At 37.6% G+C, this 18092-nt stretch overlaps 1 protein-coding gene across 6 annotated transcripts in view; it reads right to left on the bottom strand.

Annotated features, from left to right (window-relative positions):
• The window catches only part of EMB2191 (Cytidine/deoxycytidylate deaminase family protein), a 118095-nt gene extending 102762 nt beyond the window's left edge, over positions 1-15333 (bottom strand). For 2 of the 6 annotated variants that reach the window (XM_089415912.1, XM_089415919.1), the window contains exons 1-3: positions 15203-15333; positions 15017-15092; positions 14888-14925 (exon numbers count right to left, since the gene is read on the bottom strand). Coding sequence is in view for 2 of the 6 variants with exons in the window: in XM_089415919.1 (XP_089272045.1) it covers positions 14888-14925; positions 15017-15092; positions 15203-15222 (134 nt within the window). In the remaining 4 variants the exon portion in view is untranslated. Of the gene's footprint in view, positions 1-14382; positions 14770-14887; positions 14926-15016; positions 15108-15202 lie in introns of those variants that run through there. The other 4 variants (XR_016256894.1, XM_089415914.1, XM_089415915.1 and 1 more) reach the window with 4 other exon arrangements.
• Between the last annotated feature and the right edge of the window lie 2759 nt (positions 15334-18092).

Here is an 18092-nt window from a genome sequence, read left to right on the forward strand (position 1 = left end):
AAAGGAATACTACTGAATAATATATTTAGTTACCTCCAAGCCCTCTCATTCTATTACTTTCTTGATTTGTTCAATGTAATCCCTGATCTCCTGGAAGATGACCTCCTTGGCTTTGATCACTTCAAGGGTTCTGATGTCGGGCATCCCATGTTTCTGTGTTAGAGACTCAAACCCATTATGTAGCAGGTTGTATCCAGTCATAGTACTAACCGATTATACTCTAAGATGTGACTAATTTTATAGGTTGAATCTCAACTGAATTCTATCTATCTCAGTGGAGACCTAGTCTTTCCTTTCCAAATGTTGTGGAGCATCTGGATATTTGGCATCCCACTCTTGCATTTGATCAACTGCTCTATTTTCTATCTTCAGGAGTTTCACCACTTCCTGTGCATTCTTCTGAATGCTAATGAGAGGAGCCATGACCTGTTGTATAAGTATCATCTCGTCATATAGTCGCGCCATGGTATCCTCCATTGGTCCCAATTCTTCTAGCATGGTTGACTGCCATTTTGTGGTATCGATGTTCTGTGATCACAACCATTGGTTTTTTGGTGAGAGAGGTTCTACCTGTTGCTTCACTGTAACCAATTCTATTCTCAACCTCACATTCTCATTCAACAAGTATTCTAAGTTATCTTGTGTCATTGTAGCAAATGAAACATTTGCTGCCATAACTATCCTCATATTTCTTGTGGTGTTGGAGGTGATCACCTTTTCTGTTGCTACTGAGACTGGGTTTTGAGGATCTTTGGAAAAGTGCCTACACCTTTTATATAGGATCCTCTTCTTTAACTAATCAAAGATTACATTACAAACATCTTTGACTCTATTTGCTGGTGGAGGTGTAATCCCCATCTCTCCGAATGGAAGATGATCTCTTGTGAGTGGTTGTTCATATAGAGTACTAGGCTCATCATCCATGGGATGGATGGTATCATCTTCCTCTAGCTTCTCCTCCTCTAGTTATCGAGTCAATTGTTCTTCTTCTAGTCTCTGCACTGATTCCTCCTCTTAGGACTGCCTCTGCTGCTCTTCCTCTATCTGTCTCCTCTCTTCTTCTTCTACCTATTTCTTCTCAAGAAACTTATCCTACTTCCTGTTCTCCTCCTCCTCTTCTTCTTCCTTTCCCCCTTATCTCCTCTATGGATCTGTTTGTGTATCTCCTGTGTTTAAAGGATCGACCTTCCATTTCCTGTTACTCTCGCCTGATGAATACTTGACCCTTTTCCTAGGAGCCATCTTCTTCACTTGAGGCGTTGTTTCCTCCTCCTCCTTCTCCTGCAAGTCGCGAGCTGATGGATCGTGGGGTGCATTGGTCTTCACGACTAGATGTGTCTTCATTATGGCACTATACTAATTCTTTATCTTTTCATCTTCTTATCTGCATATTAATGAATACCCCATGTTATGACCAATCCTTTGACAATGATGCCTGACAATTTGCCTAGGAAAATATCCATGGAAGTATTAGGTGGCGAAGTTTAGGCGCTTCATCTCTTCGAGCTCGGTTGCTATCACCTTGTGACTCTTTAATTCATACAATCTGATCCTCAATGGAAAGATAGGCCAAGGGGATTTCTTCCTCCTGTGAAGAGTTCTCGCCAAGGTCTTATCAAGTTGATTTTCCACTTCCTGCATGACCACCTTGTTTGTCACATATTGCGGCATAAGATGAGGGGTTGTTTAACATCTAAAGCATATTATGTATGTGCCCTCAGGAGCTGCAAACCAGTCCACAATATCTTGAAGTGACTCCTTCACTTGATCAGTCATGCATGGCGAATCAGTCTCGAATATCATGCGAAAAATAGCTGCAAAGAAGTGTTCGGCCAATCTGTCGTGCGCCTCTGAAGCTTCCTTTTGATAACACCCTATAGTGGAAATAAACTAGGAACTTCTCTTTAGGAGTCTAGTTCCAATATAGTTTTGGGAACGCATACCGTGCATAGATTCCATCCAGAAGAAATGCAAACATGTAAAATTATGGTGCTTGATTTGCCTGTAAATATGCTTTAGCCTGCCCCACTTGACGCTGCAATTCGTATGATAATATATCCACCCAATTAAAATATTTTCCACATGTCACCACCAGATTGAGCGTATATATCCAATTCTCTTGGAACACTTTAGCGTTCTTGCGCCCAAACATCTGACAATACATAGCCATCAAATACTAATATACGTCTCTTAAGATCTTTTTCAGATAAACTACTGATGGGCGATGGCGAAACTTGGTAGGCTCTCAACACCATTGTTTGATAACATCAGTCATGTTGAGGGTATCCCATCTTGTGTAGAAGTTGTCATTTGCATATTCATTGGGCTTGAGCATCTTATAGTATGTCTGCATATCCTCACCATAATAGGTGGCGAGATGGTTGCCACTCTCACTGCGAAGCACAAGGTGAGAGTCATCCATGTGTGTGATGATCCATTCAATAGCTTCTGCACATGGCATGACTAGGAATCTGCATGTGATCCTATGCATCCTAGACTTCTTAATGTTGATGTATGCATGCACATATTCTAAGTCCTCAGAAAACTTATTTTGCATGAATGTGTTGTAGATCTTGCTCCATGTGACCTTTGTAGTCTTGTTAATGAAACATTGAGTGTCTGCATATATAGGAATATTTGGCTTTGCAACTTCGATAGGCTCATTAGTGCTTGCTCTTGAAAGTTCTTTAGAGGCTACTTTATGACGTGACATGTCTCCAACAATGATGACATAGTGGCAACACTTGTAGCACAAGAACCTGTTTGTGGAATCACACTCATAACGACAAGATCGACTTCAAACATCTAATTATGCAACAATCCTTGTAACTTACATTCAAAGAGCCATAACAGATGATAGATCATGAAAAAATATGAATGACAACAAAAAATAACTTGCATGTAAGAAAAAATACACATGCAAACTAGGAGGGCACACTTTCAAAGCATGAAGGGGACATGCATGGTCATTTAGGGCTTCGTAGTGCGCTCATGCACTCAAGAAAGAGGAAAAAATCAATCAGGTGCACTATCGCACCTTGAAGGGTTGAAGGAATGGGAAAATGGGCCTTGGGTCTTCCCTGTGCACCCATGCACCCAAAGATACAAGGAGGGAGCACTATTTCACTCCGAAGGGGCGAAGGATGACGGAAACAAAGCTTCGGGTCTTTAAAGTGAACCTATGCATTCAAGGCAAAGGAGGGCACATTGTCACATGCCGAAGGGATGAATGAGTGATGCTTCGTGCCTTCGTGATGTGCTCATGCACTTTAAGGCATAAAGGGCGCACTATCACACTCCAAAGGTTGAAAGGAAATACTTCATTCCTTTGTGATCCACCCATGCACTCATGAAGAAAACATGGTGACACATGGTGCAATTTTTGAGGTTGAAGGATCTTCGAGCTCAGGAAGTAATCTCTGCCTATAAAAAGCTCAGAAACAGGTTCAATCAATAGGATTTGATGCTAAGATGAGTAGGAGAATGATATGTAAGGCTTTATAGTTGTTGTCGCATGCATGGTGAAGGATGAAGGGTTTCAATAATGTGGAGAGTTTCTTGCATGTGACAATGGTTTAACACTTGCAAGTTGGAGATTCAACAAAACCGCTAGCAAACAAACTGCAAAACAAGAGATTGATAACAAGCAAAGTAAGATTTGGCAGTGAAATGATGAAAATCAATGAAAAGATTCAACATGCAAACTTACTTGCTACACTGGTTATGAAGAGCTTCGTGATTCCCCAACTATAAGCTCAAATTAGATGAAATGATTATGGAAAGAATGATTAGCTGAGTTTATTTAAAGAAATTAACATGCAAAACTGAATCATGCATGAGTTCCACTTGTCATTGCATGGAAGGGTTAGTTAAAATGAGTTAAGGGGGCTCCTATTTTCTAGGAGTACGCCCTCATGCAACAAGTTGGCTCATGCATGAAACTGGACAGGGTGCATGTCTTTGACATGGAGTGTGCCCAGGTAGGGCGCACTTGCTTAGCCTAAATGAATGCGCCCAGTTAGGGCACACTTCTTCAGCCCGAAGGAGTGCGCTCACCTCAAGAGCATGTCTTTGTCAACTTAAAGTGCACTTTAAGCTTTTATGAGTGTTTTTCTTGCTTTTTGTTTTCTTTTTATGCTTTTGTGTGCTTTTTGAGTGTGTTCATGGCAAGAAAGCAAGTTTCTAAGTCAAGACGGACCATGAGTTCACTTAACCATACACTTACTAACTCAAACACTTCTAATGGTTAAGTGACGACACTTGAGAAACATTGACTTAGGAAGGTGCGACACTAGGAGAAATCACACAAATAACAAACCAAAACACATGACGTCACACGGGGGCTTGAAATGATAGGTAGGTTCTAAAATCAACATAGGCAAAAATTTGGAGGGTCGTTGTTGCAGCGACAATAAGTTGGCATCCTTTCCACCCAACTAAGCATTAACAAACGATATGATAGACATTGACAATGATGATAATGAAAAATAACAACTTATATGTCAATAACATAACTCAGATATAAATGAGTTCAATGTAATGATAACTAGATGATATAGATTTCATGACTGATGAAAACAAATTGATAAGATAATTAATGAACTTCCTCATTGGAAAATCTCTTCATGAACAAAGCGGAGCCACAGAAAGATTGGTTAAAATAATAGAATAATTGGTACAAATCCTAGCATATGGGATTGCAAAAGTCAAGTAATTGAGATTTGCAATAGAATCATTACATAAAATACTTGTTTAAAATCAACGAAATAGAAGTAAGTTGTCATAATAATTTGAGATGGGAAGGAGACTAGTCTTGGAAATGGTGAAGTGAGTGGCACATATGAGACTTGTAAGTTGAAGCAACATGATAATAGTATCTGAGTTACTCCAAGACATCAAATAAGCACAAAAGCACATTGGAACAATGTTGTTGATACTCAAAAGGATATCAACTTTACATCAAATTTAGTAAGTATATAGAGAGCAAGATTAGAATCAATTTCAAGAATATAGAAAATTTTCTGGGAAAATTATGCAATGACCCCTAAAATATAGAAAAGGAACGTTGGAATCTTTTGAAATTCTTGTATCTGATGGACATATGGGGGGGGGGGGGGGGGGGGGGCACTCAAGATGGTGTGAGTTACAAAATTGTAATACCGAATCATGGAATGATTTGCTAATTGGTTTATTTTATAATTGCCTCACAATTTGAAAGGTTAAGTTTGATCAAAATCAAGATGACAAGAGAATTTTGATTAATTGAAATGATTGTTGGTGTAATATGATGAATAAGAATAGATGCAAGCGAGATCCCTTGGGAAATTTAGTAGGACTATAGAAAATTATATCTATATATATGATACAATCACAAATTACGAGGGGGAGAAACCATGATGTCTTACTTTTAAAAGGTTTTGGCAAATCTCATAAGCTAGAAAAAAGGAAAACTTGAGGAAACACACACACACATATATGTTAGGTACATAAATGAATGTGTATATTAATCTTCCAAGGAGGCTATTGTCTTAACGTGACTTGAAGGATTGATAATGAGCATATGTGTGATGTGATCAAAAATAGGCAGACAATTGGGTAAGGTAATCAAAGAAAATGTGTCATAAAATAAAAAATATTAAATATTTGGTAAAGAAAAATGCTGATAACATATTCGAACAAGAGTTATTTATGTCTGTAGTCATATGATGTGTTACATGGAAAGTGCAGTGTGCCACCAATCAATGGTACCCTAGATAAGTACCTTAAAGAACTTCAAATGATTTTATAGATACAAATGAAGTCTCATTAAATAGTTGGTTAGAATGAACATATGCTTACAAAATAATTATGTCAAGATAACCACACTAACATAGTGTGTTGAGGAAGTTGATAGGCACGGAGATGCAGGGGGGGGGGAGGGGGATGAACCCCATAGTTGATCGCACTTCAACAAAAAGAAGACCTCTAGGCACCCTAATTAATAAGTTGCACAATAGAGAGGAATGCAAAACCCAAGAAAAGAGTTGAGGAAACTCATAGGCAAGGCATGTCAGAAAGAAATGATGGTAAGATTGGGTAAAGTAATTCTCTAGTTAGCTTTTTTTGATTGCAAGTATTCCCGTGCTACTATAGGATATGCCCTTGAGTTGTTATGGTGGGTTATTTTAATATTACCTCGTGTTTTTAGCCTCAATGGTATATTGAGGAAAGATCAAAAGGAAAAGGATACAATAAAGAAAACCAACTAAATTATAGAACCCTGATTTTTGCATGAAACCACCAACAGATAAGTGTCGTGGACATGATGGGGTCCACTTGCACAAAGGACAAGATAATATTTACCGTGAAAGTGGTAAGTTGAAGTAATTTCCCTAGAACTTGGTAATATTTTGTTGTGACATGTTTGATATCATAAAAGTATGATGGTGCCAAAGGAACAAATCATTGGTTGCAAGCCATTATGGGAACAAGGCAAGAAACCCTTCCTTGTGACGATAACAAGTATGGATATTATGTGAAAGTATAATTAGATAACCAATTATTCTCAGGTTGGAGTAGAATCATTGGTTGCAAGCCCTTATGGGAACAAGGCAAGAAACCCTTCCTTGTGACGATAACAATTATGGATATTATGTGAAAGTATAATAAGATAACCAATTATTCTCAGGTTGGAATATAATTATTGTCTATTAATATTCCATTAGACCTTACATATCAAATGTATTAAAATAATTTGTTGTTGAAGGAAGTGTCTGTTTTCCGATTCATAAGGAAAGAACCATATTATAGTAATAAGGTGAGTATGAGAAATATGCATACAAGCACGAAAGGGAGAAACCCCATGACTGTATATGGAAGAAAAATTGCATATAACTTACATTAATAACTTGTAAAATAAGATGAAAAAGGGGCCAAAGTTGAAAAAATACGGTAAAGATGACCCTTGGTTAGCACTAAAGAAAAATAGTAAATCAACCCAAGATGGGAATAACTAAGTTTACTTGGACAAAGTAGACAATGATATGGCTATCTTGAATATGGAAGGAACAAGAAGTTGTCTTAAACTCTACTCATGCAACAAGTAGTGTTATTTAGTACAAAATGTACTAGTTGCAATCTCTCATAAAAGACAAGAACAATAAATGGTTTCTGAACATATTATTATTGCTAAAGCAAATAGCAGACATAACTGGTACCTCCAAAGTCTGAAACTTACAGTGGAACCACATGGTGGGGTCTCTTTTAATTGGCATAGCCATTGGGTAAGTAGAAGAGTTTACAATGATGACTGCTAAATCTTATTGAATGCAGGATATTGACCCTTGTTGGGTTGAGATGCATGCTGCCAACCTTTGTTAGGTATACGAATAACAACTGATAATGTCTGTAATGAATATTGAAACAATATATATATATATATATATATATATATTCTTAAATAATGATTTATGGAAACTAATGACCATAATGATTGTGAATGTAGGTCAATCCGGACGAAGAAATACCAGTCGAACCTCTGCGCATTCTGGATTAGAGAAAAAATTATGCTACAGAAACAAGTGTTTACCCAAGTTACTCTTGAAAATAGCAACAAGAAATGTTAAAAATAGAATCCAGAAATTCCAATTTAATTTGTCCATGAATTAAATTGTAATTCTTTTCTCATAGCAACTTGTAAATATTTAATTAAGTTTAATTAACTTAGGAATTTTGAGTTGGAAGTCTTTCTGAAGTCATGTATATGTTCTCCCTATATTATAGGGGTCCAAGATGAGTTAAGTATGAGTTTTAATCTAGTTAAATTAGTTCCAAACTGTTTGAGGAACTAATAGTGAGTTAACAGTTAGTTGATGCATTAGTGCACTCAACTAGTGCTACTCCAGTTAATTGAATATTCCCTCATTAGAAACTCATGCATGTTGATTCTGAGAAAGACTTAGTTGAGACTAGAGTGTAGGGACAATGTACTATTTATTTTAGATTTTTCTGAGTTGCACTGACAGTGCATGCATTTAGGAACTGAGAATTTTCCCTTTAAATACGGGCTAATACTCTCAGGAATTGTGCAAAGAATTAGCAGCTTAGAGGCTTGGAAATTTGGCTAAGTATTGGCCAAAGAAAGTCATCAGGCAGAGGATAGGAAATACTTGTGCAGGTTAAGCCCAAGGTTGAGCATATCATATTGTATTCATTTGAATTCTTTGACCAAGGGCGCAAAGGAAATAGGGATTTGGAGAGCAGGATAATTGGCTACGTGTTGGCCAAGAGTTTTCTTATGAGTTGGAGATTGAATTTGCTGAGTTCTGGGACTGTTCTAGAGAGAACAAGCATTGTAGTTTCATCTTGATTTTTCGGTTTAATACAAAATAGATAGTGGGGTTTTGAGTTGTGGCTTTCCCCAAATATTTATTTTGTTATGTGCCTTTGATTCTCTTCCTCTATTGATTATTGTTTTGCTCGATGTTTATGGGATTCTGCTGTAAAGAGTAGAAGTATATTCTTATCTCTTGCTTAAGCAAATTGCATTAGCTTGTGAATCTATAGGATTTTCAACATGGTATCGGAGCTGAGAACAATATACTAGAGGAGATTTCGAATTTTTGAGTTTTGGGCCGCGAGTTTGCAGAGCATATTTGAATTTTTTTTGAAAAATTTTCAGAAACAAATAGCAGATCTAGTTCCTTACGAAAAAATACCCAAATTCAAAAAAAGAAATCGGCCAAATTGGAGTTCGAATGAGGGAGATATCGCTGATTTAAAATAAACTCTTTTTATAGAAAATTTCGTGATGGTGGGACATAGGAAGATATGGTGAGCCTTGCTCTTCTTGGACTCCCAAAGAGTTGGCGTAGTTATCAGGACTTTGTCAATGGTCGGGAGAAGCTGCTAGATTGGGAACGACTAAGGTTGAATTTGATGCTGGATGAGATAAGGAGGAACACCAGAGATGGGACCTCCTCCAAGGAAGTGGAAGAGGACTTTGCCTTAGCGAGTAAGGAAAAGAAGGTCAAGGGAAAGATGTCCCAATGAGAGGAGGGCAGAAATAAGATGGTCTTGATGAAAGTCAAGTGTTTTCACTGTCACGAGCACGGGCACTATGCTAAGAACTTCACATAGAAGAAAGCAAGCAAGAAGGAGCTGATAGTAGCGACAACAAGTGAAGCTCTAGCTTCACAATTCGAACTTGATTTCTCTCTCATTGCATGGATGGTTGACACTGCCATGGGAGGCGTGTGGTATCTTGACAATGTTTCCTCATTCCACATGATGCGGAATAGAGATCTCTTTAGTGATTTTGAGGAGAAAGACCTCAAGCATAACATAGAGTTTGGAGATGACGAGAGGTATAGAGCTACCAAGATCGGTACAATTACCTTTAAGAGGGAGTTTGGCTCCCCTCTCAGGATCACAGATGTGATGTATGTTCCAGGACAAAAGAAGAATCTTGTTTCAGTTGCGGTATTGGAAGATCGTGGCTATGATGTGGTTTTTGGTAAGGGAAAGGTTTTCCTTAGACACATCACCACTGGACATGTGAAACAGATTGGTGCAAGGGTCAAGAACCTGTATGTTCTTGAGGTTCAAGATGCATGCAAAGCTTGAGGAGCAAGGCAAAGGTTAGAGACTTGGTAGTGTAGAAATTCCCACTGTAGATCAATAGATTATGCAATAGACTAAAGCACAATACAAGATCTACTTCTACAACACTTTGTGGAAGCTTAATCGAATTGAGCAAGATCAAGAGAAAACATATAACTGAGAATGAGAAATCAATCACACATAACACAGAAGAAATAACTCGGGGAAAGCCTTAGCCTAAACCCCAATCTCTGTATTATCATACAAGTGGAAATCTTGTTCAAGTTACAAAAAGAATCAACTCTCAAGCTATCCTGCTCTCTCTGCAATCAAACAATACTATTCATAGTCAGTCAAAGGCTCTCACAACCTTCTCCTCTGCCCTCCAAGCCTCCTATTTCCTTGTGCAATTTTTCCTGGGGTCCAGTGCTTCCACTTGTGTGAATTCCCACCTCACACAACTCACTTGGCTCAGAAATAATTGCACAAACCTGAAGGAGATAAATCCTTCTGCATGGATGAGATTCCTTTATAGGAAAAATTCATCCAAATGATAGTACACTGTCCCTACTCTGATCTCAATTGGGTCTTTGACTGAACTGACATGCATGAGTTATTTATGAGAGAATATTCAGTTATCTGAAGTGCAGTAGTTACATGCATGCATGCATTAACTAACTGAAATTACATTAATTCAAAAAACTGTTTGAATTAATCTAACTGGACTTGATTCAATTCACTGAGCCAACTGATTACAACTCAATATTACAACTCATCCTTATCTCTTTAACTGATGGAAAAATTCCTCAATTAATGGAGAAACTGTTGCATGTCCCCAAATAGACTTCATGTTTGATTTTCCTTAACTAATTAACTCATGGTGAATTAATTAATTATTTTACAAACAACTGCTAAGATCAAATTCGAATTTTACTTCACTATTTTAGTTCAGGGACTAACTAAAATAGGAATCTATCCCGAATTGCTATTTTTAGCAATGCTATTTATAGCACTTCCATTTTTCATTCCTTGCTGCTATGTCCAACACTGGTACTCGAACTGCTATTTATAGCATTTCTTGTTGCCATTTTCAACAGATAGTTGAGATGGAGAGTAAATTACCTCTCAACATGCAGCCCTTGGAGAAGCCTCAGAAGCAGCTTTAGGAAGTTGTGGAGCAACTACAACTAGAGAAGCTGAGAGGAGACTGAGTGGAGAGATCCACTCAAGCAGAGAAGAAGGAGTCTCAAAAGCAGTCTTAGGCAATTATGGAGCAACCACAATTGGAGAAGCTGAGAGGAGACTGAGTGGAGGTATCCAGTCATGCAGAGACCTACAGTAGGGGGAAATTTCGAGCCAAGTGGGCAGAGGGATCACATGCAACCATACCTCCAGGTGTGAGGTGGGGAGATTTGAAGTGATAGTCCAAAGAGGGTTAAAATTGGGTAGGGTCCATTGAGTGGTTTTATCTCATGGATTGTACCTTGCTACGAGAGCCCAAAGTACATAGTAGTGGAAGGAATTAGAGGGATTGATGCAGTCAGAGATTAAAGTGACATAGGTTATACTAATCAGATACTGAAGAGCGTAGAGAGGGTTGGAAACAAGTGCAGAAAGGTAGAGACAACAGAAGCACAAAGTTTTCAGTCGACAGAGGCAATAGTAGTAAGAGACTTTGATGACAGAGGCATCATTTTGATTCAGGTTGTATGTGTTTTTTTGTATTTTTAGAGTTGCTGGACCTACAACACTCGAGAGAAATGTTGCATGTAGAACATTCCAAAAGTTCAGGATCGAGATCAAATTGAATTCCTTTCTTGTTGAGGGAGTGTTGAAAATAGCAACAAGAAATGTTAAAAATAGAATCCAAAAATTCCAATTTAATTTGTCCTTGAATTAAATTGTAATTCTTTTCTCATAGCAACTTGTAAATAGTTAATTAAGTTTAATTAACTTAATTAACTTAGGAATTTCGAGTTGGAAGTCTTTCTGAAGTCATGTATATGTTCTCCCTATATTATAGGGGTCTAGGATGAGTTAAGTATGAGTTGTAATTAGTTAACTTAGTTTATTGAGTTAAGTCCAGTTAAATTAGTTCCAAACTGTTTGAGGAACTAATAGTGAGTTAACAGTTAGTTGATGCATTAGTGCACTAAACTAGTGCTACTCCAGTTAACTGACTATTCTCTCATCAAAAACTCATGCATGTCGATTATGAGAAAGACCCAGTTGAGACTAAAGTGCAATGACAATGTACTATTTGTTTATAGTACATGCATTCAGGAACCAAGGAATTTTCCTTTAAATACAGGCTAATTCTCTAAGGAATTGTGCAAAGAATTAGAAGCTTGGAGGCTTGGAAATTTGGCTAAGTATTGGCCAAAGAAAGTCATCAAGCAGAGGATAGGAAATACTTGTGCATGTTAAGTTGAAGGTTGAGCAGAGCATTGGGCACAATGGAAATAGGGACTTCGAGTGCAGGAGAATTGGATAAGTATTGGCCAAGAGTTTGCTTATGAGTTGGAGATTGAATTTGTTGAGTGCTAGGATTATTTTAGAGAGAACAAGCATTATAATTTCTTCTTGATTTTCCGGATTAATACAAAACAGATAATGGGGTTTTGAGTTGTGGCTTTCCCCGGATATTTATTGTGTTATGTGCCTTTGATTCTCTTCCTCTATTGATTATTTTTTTGCTCGATGTTTATGGGCTTTCGCTGTAAAGAGTAGAAGTATATTCTTGTCTCTTGCTTTAGCAAATTGCATTAGATTGTGAATCTACAGGATTTTGTACAGTTACTTCAACTGGGAGAGGCTACTTGGGAATATGAGAATAACGTTTATATGCGTGAGGCATATTCCAGCTTGTTTTGAAGGCGAGGAAACACCAAGGACAATGTTTCGCTCGAGGGGGGGAAGATGTAATACCCCTCCGTGAAAAGTAAATATTTTATTTACTTTTACTGCATAGACTTAGTAAATCATGGGTTAAGTGGAAAACCTAGTGGAAAAACTTAAGGTTTAAAATTTTATTTTAATTTATCCTAAAAAGGTTATGGCAAGTCTTGGAATTCATAACAAAAGGGCCTAGATGAAAACTTTCATTTACCAGAAAATTAGAGGACAATTACTTCCTCTCTCCCTAGAGATAAGACATCTCAGTGGGAAAAGAAGCCAAGGAAGCCAGGAGAGAAAATCCAGAGGCTCTTAAAGGAAGTGGAGGAGAAATTGATACCTTGAACAACATGCTGTTAAGGTGAGGCAGGACGTTTCTAGTTAGGGTATTCTTGAGCTGGATTGAGAGCCAATGGAAACCCTAAGAAACACTTGAGAGTTTATGAGTTATGGACCAGACTTGTACAATCTTGATGCCTGAGAATATACATTGCTAGGTCACTGTCCATCTATTGTTCTGGAAAATTGAAAAGGCTCAAGGGGAGAAATGGACGTGATTTCCATTCTCAATGGTTGGGAGGAGTGGTCTTTCTCTTGGAGGAATTCCCTGACTATTTAACCTTATTTAGATAAGTATATCTAATTCTCTAGAACTCTTGGTATTTCTAAGTGTACTTTCCTGAAAAGAAATTACTAGTTACATAAATAAAACTGAATGGGATGGCAGAGTTGTAATTCCAACAATAAATGTCTTTTTTGTAGAATGCATGTTTATTGTGCTAGATGGTAGTTGTAGGAAGTGATGAGTTTTGTAAAAAAAGAAATAATTAAATTAATCTGCAGGTCTAGAATATTGAACACATTCTCTATTTTCTAAACAGAGGAAGTTTCTACAAATATTTATGTTGTAGTATATAAAGAAAAAATAGTTCCTATACAATGAAAGTATCTGTAAGCCTTTATAATATTTTGATAGGAAGAAATGATTGTATCCCTATAAGAGGAACTACGACTGTACCAGTATTAGTGAAAAGATGGGACACAAAGAGAAGTTAGATTTTGCTATTATAGAGAAAACTAAAGTCATTCAAGGTACTAATATTATATGTTAGGGTCGAAACCAATTAGTTTCCAAACCAACAAGTTAAAGCCTATTAAGGAAGCAATCTAAATCCCTATGACTATTAAACCTAAGTGCCAGAATAGGGTAGTTGGAAGGTGACAAAGAACTTAGGTCTCGCCTTCCATTGAGCATTGGTAGATTATACAGACGAATACATGAAGAAACCAACCTAAAACTCTATGCGGGAGTTCATGCATGAGCAACTATTATTAAACAACCAATACTTAAAACTTGAAATGATGGTAAATAAGAGGAAGTAAGTACTTTTATAAAATTGAACACATAAACACCAGTGATGACATCCATAAGCACATGATGCATGTAAAGGATTTAAACAAAATCAATGAATCGACCCCAGGTTAGCCACAAAGGCCAAGCAGATTTCCCAGCAGCCTAATACACAATCCTAGGACCGAATTAAAGCTCTATAATAATCTTTATTATTATGAGCACATTAATCACTGTCGCGATGGGCCTTAAACAAAAAGAAGACGAAGAATGCAATACTATAAACTATCAGGCGGTGCAACTTGGTAACCAAAACCATAATAATTAAAGAATATTTAGTAAAGCAATTATCTATTCAACAGAAAATACGAAGAAGAGTTTCACCGAAACCCCAACCAACTATATAATACTAATTTAAAGAAAAGAGAACTGATAAAAAAAATCAACTGCATATGAAATGAACCGATGACATAATCTAAAGTAAATTTAAGTTTCGAAAAGAACAATATTCATTGTATAAAGAAACAATTGTAAACAAGCATTAACTAGGTTGGAATACTAGTCAGACCTAAAATGACAACACAACATACACACTGACATTAGAATTTCTAATAAAGAATTCAAATATCCACTTTGTTACCCAGTAGGGTAAATTCTACAATGATCTGGTGCTTATGCATATAAGCATTAACTATGAAAAAATCTAGCTACAAAATCCCCACATAGTCCCTAGAAGAGAATTTTCAGAAGATTTTACAAATCCATGTTCAAACCCTAAAGCCATTGAGACTTACATAATCTCCATGCAAAGTAATATATTAACACAAAACCCTTCTTAGAAGATAAAGAACATGCAAGATGAATGATCGAGGTATGAGCTGAGTTGCAATGCACAAAACCCTATTATGTGTGCCTCAAATCTGCAAACCCTCCACCTTCAAAGACTTTACTTGCAACAAAAAAATAAATTCAAAAAGAGCAGAGAGGATTTTAGCATGGCCATTGTGAAGAAGGAGGATACAAAAAAACTCTCAATCTAAAATAACACAACAAATCTCTTACCCGGAGACAGGTTGACTGAGCTTCAAACCCTCTGCATCCTGTACGATAACGTACAATGATTAGTGAGTGGAATTAGAGAAAAATCATGTAAATAGTGGAAGAATATAGGGATGAAAACCCCCTTACTACCTGCAACTGGAAGCCCTTCGAGAAACAACAACTGAGCAATGCACAAACACTCCATAACTGAGCACCTCTTCTCCACCTACAATAGGAACAACTGCAACGAGTGCATGAAAACCAAATGTATGAAAAGAAAACTGTATTAAATTTTGCTCCATAAAAATAGCCATTCGCGCAAGGGTAATAAATTACCCATATCCCCGTGAGGACATTAGTCGTACCACTGCAATTCTGATTTAGGGTTTTGGGACGACAATAAAGCTCGTGCCTGATGGAGTGAAGGTTGCGAATGAGCCAAAGAGTCGCGAGAATGAACGAGGTAGTTACCCAAACTAACCCTCAATGCATACAAACTATTGGATTTTTCCCTAGAGATCCGACGGTGGATCCAAGCACACATGTCTCTATCGTATGATGCCAAATAGCCCCAACACAATCTATAACCTGATCCCAAGACTTATCAATTTGTCGCTAAGGGTAATAATTATTATATATGAAGGTCATAAAGACATGCATAAAAGTTGGTAAATGTTAAGACAAAGACCATGCTTAGTAGACTAGGACCCATTCCAAATCAAAATGTATGATGATAGAAGTATAGGTTGGAAATAATGATGTTAATAAATGATCTGATCATCATCATCATCATCATCATCATCATCATCATCATATATATATATATATATATATATATATATATATATATATATATATATATATATATATATATATCTGTCCACCCAGTCAACATATTATAAGGAAATAACATTATTACGTTAGTTAAGAGAATTTTTTTTGTTTTGTTTTTGCTTTGATTTTGATTATTTAATTCATTATCCATTTATTCTCAATATCATTTGTCACATAAAATTGTCTTTTTTTTTGTAAGCTAACATGGTACCATTCGTATTAATTCGAGTTAAAGCCTGTACATACATACAGTGGCCTCAACCCGCCCCGAAGGGAAACCGGGTCTGTTGGCCACCTTAAGTTTTTAACTGCCATCCAGAAACAAAATATACTGAGTCTACTTGTCCATGCTAAATATACTACACATTCAAAGAGGCTATCACTGTTTCCTATCTGCATTATAAAATATAACAAAAGGAGAGCAAGCTCTCAGCATCCTAACTAAGGAGACGTTTTACATAACTTGAAAAATCAGTCTGCCATGGCGCCCGGCTGGTAATCTTCCTCCTTTGCTCCAGGAATGAGCTTCTTTAGCTGTTGCTGTATCTCGTCAAGCTTGCTATCCTGCATAAGAAGGGTTATCTGGAGGTTTTTCATCTCTTTCTTCAGATTTGGGATGCCTTGGGCCAATTCTGCCATCTCCATAGCTACCTGTTCCATAGCTTTTGCTAGCAGCCTCTTCATTACCCAATACACATGGAGAGCCTGCTTGTACAGGGACATGCGTCCTCTGGTGTTTCCTGGGTCTGGCAGCAGATACTCCCAGTCTTCCATTTCGGTCTCCGACTGCTCCTGTGTAGCCTCTTCCTCCAACTGCTGGATTATCTTCCTAATATCCGCATTCGTTTCTTCACTATACACCCTCTCCACATACTGGACCTGTCGCTTCAACGTCTTCCTGCCTCGTCTTTTTCCTGCCGGTGGAGGGGAGCTCCGCTCCTGGTTTCCAGCCTGACATCCTCTCCCTTTGCCTCTACGACCCCTTCCATGTCCTGCGCCAACTTTGTTTCCCTCCTTTACCTTACTTCCTTGACTAGTGATGCCTGAGGAGGCTCCAAGGCAGCCTTCCTCTCCTTGCCCTTTGGCTTTCTTTTCTCGAATTCCTGCCTCTTCTGGTTGCCTGTCCTCTGAAGGTCTCCCTTTCCCCTTTCCGCTTCTCCTTTTCTACATTTGACTGCCCTATTCTAGGTGCGCCTCCTCCATGCCCACCTGGTTCTGTTCCATTTCTTCCCAGGAGTCTACCGAATTTCCTTCGGTACCCTAGCGCTTCCTCCCCTGCTCATAATAGTCACTGCCTTCCTCATTCTTCTCTCTGCTACCACACTTAGTTTTTCTAGGGACGGGAGGTCGACCCCGCTGTTGTCTCCTCTCTGCATTATATCTTGCTCTGGTTTCCAACTCCTTACCCTTGTCCTCGCTCTCACCAAGGGCATTAACTGCATACCTATCCTTATGCCTCCTCCCGTATCCAATTCCTCTCTCTTGCCGCCCTTTCTTGTGCTGCTGCACCGCCTCCCTCTGTCGCCTGCATTTGCCATAATCACCCACTCCTCCTCGGCTTGCCTCTGTGTGAGCTGACCCTTGTCCCATCATTGGATCACCGTCTCTTGCACCACCTCTGGCCTTCATAGTTCCCTCTCCGCTGCTCTTTACAATTATGCCCAGTCTGTCAACCGTCCTGTCCACCTGCAATAATCTCCATGTGCAAGGTGGCTTATCATAGCCCCTCCTTGCCATCACACTAATCACCCTCTTCGCTGCCTTTTTCACCCGATTGGGGGCATTTGTCACATAAAATTGTCATTTTCAACTTACAATACATATATAAATCTACATAAAAAATACAACTTCAAACCAACTAATTAACACTTTATGTTTTTATCTAAAACACTATTAAAAACATTACATAAATATACATTTTCTTCTTATATATCTTAATCGTTCTCTAAAACTAGGTGTGAAACTATAAATATTTTAAATATAAATTTTCCATTCCATAACAATTCAATATAAAAAAATGTTCTCATATTAAATAACATTACATTAAAAATAATAAAAATAAATTAATTCAATATAAATAAAAATAAAAATTGATTAATTACACGTACAAATTTAAAACATATAATTGATCAAATTTAAAGATATCCAACCATTACAAATAACTCAATAAAACAGAAAAAGAAAAAGAAATGATTAAATAAATAAATCAGCCCAACAACAATTATAGTTTAAAAAAAAACTTATATACTCCAATATAACTATCATATCATCCATGGGAAAAGGTTCATACTTCTTCCACAACTTTTGCAGATATTAATTAAAACATAGTGGGACTGATGGTTAGTGCAATTAATTATACATTGCGTAATATTAACTCAAATGCAATGGATTC

Source organism: Pinus tabuliformis, chromosome 3_2 (genome assembly GCF_031772625.1).
Source record: "Pinus tabuliformis cultivar Carrire ecotype Pingquan chromosome 3_2, CPIR1, whole genome shotgun sequence".
In the NCBI taxonomy this organism is placed as follows: domain Eukaryota; kingdom Viridiplantae; phylum Streptophyta; class Pinopsida; order Pinales; family Pinaceae; genus Pinus; species Pinus tabuliformis.